Here is a 7,500-nt window from a genome sequence, read left to right on the forward strand (position 1 = left end):
AATCACTAGTGGTGGGCATAGATTAATTTTTTTAATCTAGATTAATCTCACGGTAATCTTGGAATTAATCTAGATTAGGGCTGTCAGCATTGACGCGTTAATCGCGATTATATTAATGCGTAGTATAGACCCAACTCCCAACTCAACTTTGAGAATAGATTAATGGTGATATTTTATCGCCCGATAAGAGTCTCACGTTAACTCCGATAACGGCCCACCTCTAATAATCACCATTAAATAGAGGTGTGATGATACACTCAGCTCACGAGATCGAGACGAGATTTTTAAGAAAACTTCAATGAAGAAATAAATGACTGTTCTTTTATTTGAAATTCACAAAATGGAAATTGAATTAAAATCTTAACTAATTTTTAGGGCTGTCAGCGTTAACGCGGTAATCGCGATTAGATTAATGCAATCCATAACGCGTTCATTTTTTTTAACGCCATTTTAGACGGCTCCTCTAGCTGTAGCGCTATGCTTTGAAGTGGCCTCCTGCAGTAAACCTACCGCGCTGATGGAAAGTAAGAGAGCTACTGGACTTTTGAACGGCTTGTTTAACTTTAAAACACTTCCAGACGCTTCAGTTGACAAGTCAAAAGTAAAATGCAACCTGTGTCAAACGGAGTTTAACTACCACCGGAGTACGTGGAGTTTGAGTTAGCATCTCCACGCTAAACACCCAGGTGCAGCCAAGCCAGCCTCAGCTCCACCAAAGGACCATTTTGGAGTGTGGGAGTCGCAGCAGAGCCGTGATTGATTCCCAGTTAAGACACTCTGGTAAGAAATGCTTTACATTATGGGCTTAAAACTGCCTTCAAATGGAAAATAACAGGATTTTAAACATGCAATTCAAAACGCCATTAATCACGATTAACTATGGAAATTCTGCGATTAATCTCGATTAAAAAAATTAATCGTTTGACAGCCCTACTAATTTTTTATGATGTCCACATTCAGCAGTTATTGGACCTGTTTCTCCAGCAGTATGACTCGACCCAGCAGCTGGTCCTCCAGGCCTCGCAGGGTGACGGTAAAGTCGACCACGGCCGTCCTGGCGCTGACCTCGGGGCTGTACGCAGGGTTGGCCAGCTTAGTGGTGATGTAGAGCGTGAAGCCCTTCATCACATCCACCTCCTTATCTCCTACCTTCACCTGCAGGAGGAGTTTTACAGGTTTTAGAAGATTCTTTTCTTTTTTATACTTAATTACAGATAGGGTGAGCTAACCCTTACAGACACACATCGGTCAAAGGATCACATTTGCACCCTCAGCGACAGTAGATCCAGACTCCCTCCCTTCCTCCTTCCTTCCTTCCATCTTCCCTTCCAGTCCTTATCGTTCCTTTCTTCCATCTTTCCTTCCTTACTCCCTTTCTTCCTTCCTTCATTCTGTCTGTCCAGCCTCTTTGTTCCCTCCTTCCCCCCTTGCTTCCATCTTTCCTTCCTTCCTTCCTTCATTCTGTCTGTCCAGCCTTTCTTTGTTCCCTCCTTCCCCCCTTGCTTCCATCTTTCCTTCCTTCCTTCCTTAATCCCTTTCTTCCTTCCTTCATTCTGTCTGTCCAGCCTTTCTGTGTTTCCTCCCTCCCTCCTTCCTTCCTTCCATCCCTCCTTCCTTCCATCTTCCCTTCCAGTCTTCTTTTCGTTCCTTCCTTCTTCTTATCCTTCCTTCCCTCCTTGCTTCCATCTTTCATTCCTTCCTTCATTCTGTCTGTACAGCCTTTCTTTGTTCCCTCCTTCCCTCCTTCCTCCCTTGCTTCCATCTTTCCTTCCCTCCTTCCTTCCTTCCAGTCTTCTTTTCGTTCCTTCCTTCATCTTATCCTTCCTTCCCTCCTTGCTTCCATCTTTCCTTCCTTACTCCCTTTCTTCCTTCCTTCCTTCTGTCTGTCCAGCCTTTTCATAAAGTAAAACCGGCTGTCTTACTTTATAAGTGGATCCAGACTTGATGTAGTTTTTGTCCAGTATGTTGTCTAGGACGGGGTCCAGTTCCTCCCCAACGTCCTCCAGCAGTAGGGGGCGCCCCAGAGACAGACTGTCCTCCAGGTGGGAGCGGAAATATTTATGGTTCAGAGACGTCACCTGAAAGACAGAAAGACAGATTGATTCTCACTTCTTGTGCAGATTTATGAATGAGAATGTAAAACTCACCTGTAGCTGCTGGTCTCGCTCTCTGTTCTGGATCCAGGTCTTGCCCTGGCCCTGGGGGTCTATCAGCAGCGGGTAGCGGGACGCCTTTGTCACCACGATGCCGTTCTGGATGGAGAGGTCGTCACTGGGTAAACCCTGCAGGTTCCACTCGCTCACTGTGGCGTTATCCACCAACAGACCGATCACATTCAGCTCCTGCATGGTGGAGAAATGTACAGTACAGTTTGAGGTACTAGTACTTTACTGTAGTACAGTTAGAGGTACTAGTACTTTACTGCAGTACAGTTTGAGGTACTAGTACTTTACTGTAGTACAGTTAGAGGTACTAGTACTTTACTGCAGTACAGTTAGAGGTACTAGTACTTTACTGTAGTACAGTTTGAGGTACTAGTACTTTACTGTAGTACAGTTAGAGGTACTAGTACTTTACTGTAGTACAGTTTGAGGTACTAGTACTTTACTGTAGTACAGTTAGAGGTACTAGTACTTTACTGCAGTACAGTTAGAGGTACTAGTACTTTACTGTAGTACAGTTTGAGGTACTAGTACTTTACTGTAGTACAGTTAGAGGTACTAGTACTTTACTGTAGTACAGTTAGAAGTACTAGTACTTTACTGTAGTACAGTTAGAGGTACTAGTACTTTACTGTAGTACAGTTAGAGGTACTAGTACTTTACTGCAGTACAGTTAGAGGTACTAGTACTTTACTGTAGTACAGTTTGAGGTACTAGTACTTTACTGTAGTACAGTTAAAGGTACTAGTACTTTACTGTAGTACAGTTAGAAGTACTAGTACTTTACTGTAGTACAGTTAGAGGTACTAGTACTTTACGGTAGTACAGTTAGAGGTACTAGTACTTTACTGTAGTACAGTTAGAGGTACTAGTACTTTACTGTAGTACAGTTTGAGGTACTAGTACTTTACTGTAGTACAGTTAGAGGTACTAGTACTTTACTGCAGTACAGTTAGAGGTACTAGTACTTTACTGCAGTACAGTTAGAGGTACTAGTACTTTACTGTAGTACAGTTTGAGGTACTAGTACTTTACTGTAGTACAGTTAGAGGTACTAGTACTTTACTGTAGTACAGTTAGAAGTACTAGTACTTTACTGTAGTACAGTTAGAGGTACTAGTACTTTACTGTAGTACAGTTAGAGGTACTAGTACTTTACTGCAGTACAGTTAGAGGTACTAGTACTTTACTGTAGTACAGTTTGAGGTACTAGTACTTTACTGTAGTACAGTTAGAGGTACTAGTACTTTACTGTAGTACAGTTTGAGGTACTAGTACTTTACTGTAGTACAGTTAGAGGTACTAGTACTTTACGGTAGTACAGTTAGAGGTACTAGTACTTTACTGTAGTACAGTTAGAGGTACTAGTACTTTACTGTAGTACAGTTTGAGGTACTAGTACTTTACTGTAGTATAGTTAGAGGTACTAGTACTTTACTGTAGTACAGTTTGAGGTACTAGTACTTTACTGCAGTACAGTTAGAGGTACTAGTACTTTACTGTAGTACAGTTTGAGGTACTAGTACTTTACTGCAGTACAGTTAGAGGTACTTGTACTTTACTGTAGTACAGTTAGAGGTACTTGTACTTTACTGTAGTACAGTCTGAGGTACTAGTACTTTACTGTAGTACAGTTAGAGGTACTAGTACTTTACTGTAGTACAGTTAGAGGTACTATTACTTTACTTTACTTAGCTAACTGTATATAAAGTAGTGTAAACTAGCTAACTGTATATAAAGTAGTGTAAACTAGCTAACTGTATATAAAGTAGTATAAACTAGCTAACTGTATATAAAGTAGTATAAACTAGCTAACTGTATATAAAGTAGTATAAACTAGCTAACTGTATATAAAGTAGTATAAACTAGCTAACTGTATATAAAGTAGTGTAAACTAGCTAACTGTATATAAAGTAGTATAAACTAGCTAACTGTATATAAAGTAGTATAAACTAGCTAACTGTATATAAAGTAGTATAAACTAGCTAACTGTATATAAAGTAGTGTAAACTAGCTAACTGTATATAAAGTAGTATAAACTAGCTCCACCTCCAGCAGCTACAACAGTAACATGCTGCTCTAACACTGATGCTTCAGTATTAATAATCTAATGATGTCATATATAATAATGTGTGTAGAAAGATAAAGATATCTGTGTGAGTGAACAGGTGCTACAGGCAGCAGGTGTGGAGGGTCTGAGGTCTTACAGGACTGAAGGGGATTAGTTTCTCCTCCATCTCTTTCTTCCACAGCTCCAGCAGCAGGCTGCGGTATTCCTGGTTGAAGGGACCAGAGTAAGACAGGAAGCCAGTGGACAGCAGGACGTCACCGACCAGATGTTTGATCTGAGTCTGAAACCCAGCGCTGCTGTCCGTCCAACGCACCTGGAACACACATTTCCAGTTTACAGTTTTTCAGAGAGGAGTTGATTCTACTTGCTGGTCAATTTGGAGACTGTAGTTTTCATTGTTAGCTCAGGAGCATGCTGCTAATTGGAAATTGAGGCGAGAACATAATTTGTGAATATTCAAGCATCAGCAGAACGTACTGAAGATTCAAAAATGACAGATGGATAATTGAAAAATGGATGTATGGATGGCCTAAGCCTATGCTGCTATAGGCTTAGACTGCCGGGGGACTCCCATGATGCACTGGGCTCCTCTCTCCTCCTCCCTCTCTCTCTCTCTATCCATCCATCTATCCTCTCTCCTCCTCCCTCTCTCTCTCCATCCATCCATCTATATCCATTAACATTCATGTTCTATTAATGCATCAATAAGCTAAACTTCTTCCCCGGAGTTGTTTGTGCTTTCTGGTCTCACAGGTAATCTGGGCCTGGAGACGTCCGGATGACAGGTCCCTCTCGCTCGCGCTCTCTCTCTCGCTCTCTCTCTCTCTCTTCCCCTCTCTCTTCTCTCCTTCCTCTCTCTCCTCTCCTTCCTCTTTCTCCTCTGCTTCCTCTCTCTCTCTCCTCTCCTTCCTCTTTCTCCTCTCCTTCCTCTCTCTCCTCTCCTTCCTCTCTCTCCTCTCCTTCCTCTTTCTCTCTCCTCTCCTTCCTCTTTCTCCTCTGCTTCCTCTCTCTTTCTCCTCTCCTTCCTCTCTCCTCTCTACCCCAACCTGCGGAGGCAGATGTTCTCCCACTCTGAGTCTGGTTCTGAGGGTTCTTCCTGTTAAAAAGGGAGTTTTTTCTCTCCACTGTGTCTCATGTGGGAATGTTGGGTCTCTTTAAATGAAACCTGAAGAGTTCGGTTTAGACCTGCTCTATGTGGAAAGTGCCTTGAGATGACTCTGTTGTGATTTGGCGCATTATAAATAAAGATTGATTGATTGATTGATTGATGGATGAAAGCTGACCTTCTCTCCTCCCAGCCCGTCGATCAGAGCCGTAGCGTTGGCCATCTTGCGGCGGCAGGCCTGAGCGTCGTCCTGCAGGTCCTGCTTCTCCTTCATGGCCGCGTCATAAAGCGCCTAAAGTTCAGATCACATCACTTATTTATACATTTGATGAAAATTGACGCAGCTGAAACAGAAATAATGTATTTTATTTTTAATCCATTCCTCAAGAACCTGAGTCTGATACATTTTTATGACATTTGAGTTTTTATTGATTTTCAGGGAATGTTTAACCCTCCTGTTGTCCTCGAGTCAAGGAAGGAAGGAAAGGAGGGAGGAAGAAAGAAGGAAGGAAAGGAGGGAGGGAAGGAAGAGAGGAAGAAGGAAGGAAAGGAGGGAAGGAAGGAAGGAAAGAAGGAAGGAAGGATGGAAAGGAGAGAAGGAAGGAAGGAAGGGAGGAAGGCAGGATGGAAGGAAGGAAGAGAGAAAGAAGGAAGGAAGAGAGAAAGAAGGAAGGAAGACACGTGTGTGTGTGTGTGTGTGTTACCTGTACAGCATCCAGTTCCTGCTGTTTAGCATCCAGCTGTTCCTGAGCTTTGGCCAGTTCGGCCTGAGCAACTCCCAGCCGAACCTCCTGCAGGGCCAAGTTAGCCTACACACACACACACACAGACACACACACACACACACACACACACACACACACACACACACACACACACGATGGGTATAACCATTAATAACCGAATATTTGCTGCATGCCGACATTCACAAGAGCTAATAGCTAAATAGCTAACTGTCAGTAAATATAACCAACAAGCTTTAAAGTTGAAGTATGTAACTCTGACACCAAGTGTTTAGAGATGGTACTGCGGCTCACGTTCAAAACACTGGAGAGAGCTGTTACTCCTCGCCCCCTCCCTGCCAGAGTCTACGTTCACGCGGGTTGCCAGTTGTTGGACGTGATCCTGCAAAGGCATCTCCTATACATACCCTGGTTTTGTTTCTCAAATTGTCACGACGTATTTGAGAGTCATAACGAGGCTGTTCTGGTTTTGTAACATCAGACATTATCTGCAGTGTTCCTACCAGGCGGGGAGTTCCGGTCCTCTGAAATGAGGCCAACCAGGAAGTAACTTAGAGCTGCATTCTATCAAAAGGCCACCAGGGGGCGACCGTCTCTATACAAGTCAATGGAGAATTCACCAACTTCTCACTTGATTTCTAACCTCAGTAAACGTTTTCAAAATGTGTTTATGGTCTCAATCGCTAGTTTAAAGCCTTCTTCAATGCAGTATGATGTTCATTTGGGACATTTTGGCCTCCCTGATTTTATATGTGACGATAAAGCAGGGTATGCATTAGGGCGTGGCTACGTCCTGATTGACAGGTTGATTGACCAATGTCCTCCAGATCCAGCCCTCGTAATCATAGCAACCTCCCCGCTCCGCCGTTGGTCCCGCCCATACGTCCGTCCATGGCCCCGCCTCATGCCCATATAAGTAGAATCCATGTGTTTATTTTTCCCAGCATGCACCTGAAATTTTCAAGATGGCGCTGCCTAGATTAGAAACTATTGGCTTCCGAGCAGCAGTCCACAAACCAATGGGTGACGTCACGGATGTTACGTCCATTTCTTTTATACAGTCTATGGTTCCTAGCTGCAGCTCAGTGGCACCTGGCAACCTGGATGGATCTTTATGTGCATTTTTTGAAAATCATTGGTTACATGATGACAACATAATTCAAAATGACATGATTTAAAATGCCACTGGTCTTAAGGGTAAATCCACATAGATGCTATCATGCTAGATCCCAGTGTTGGATCAGACTCATGATTTAACTTTACTCTTGAAGAGTTTGGTGTCCACACATGATTGCGTGTTAAAAATATTGTCTGACTTACAAAACAGAAACTCTGGGAACATAAAATTGAATCGAATCGAGAATCGGATCGGGACAAGAGCACAGAATTTCCACGACACTCTCAATAAAGTTTATTTTT

At 42.9% G+C, this 7,500-nt stretch overlaps 1 protein-coding gene across 1 annotated transcript in view; it reads right to left on the reverse strand.

The window, feature by feature from the left end:
• Window positions 1-7,500, reverse strand: part of LOC128382766 (dynein axonemal heavy chain 5-like) — a 90,035-nt gene that overhangs the window by 19,647 nt on the left and 62,888 nt on the right. Inside the window, 6 exon segments of the mRNA XM_053342777.1 lie at window positions 973-1,155; window positions 1,923-2,078; window positions 2,148-2,342; window positions 4,370-4,546; window positions 5,517-5,630; window positions 6,043-6,147. Coding sequence (XP_053198752.1) covers window positions 973-1,155; window positions 1,923-2,078; window positions 2,148-2,342; window positions 4,370-4,546; window positions 5,517-5,630; window positions 6,043-6,147 — 930 coding nt within the window.

This window comes from Scomber japonicus, chromosome 21, assembly GCF_027409825.1.
Source record: "Scomber japonicus isolate fScoJap1 chromosome 21, fScoJap1.pri, whole genome shotgun sequence".
Lineage (NCBI taxonomy): Eukaryota > Metazoa > Chordata > Actinopteri > Scombriformes > Scombridae > Scomber > Scomber japonicus.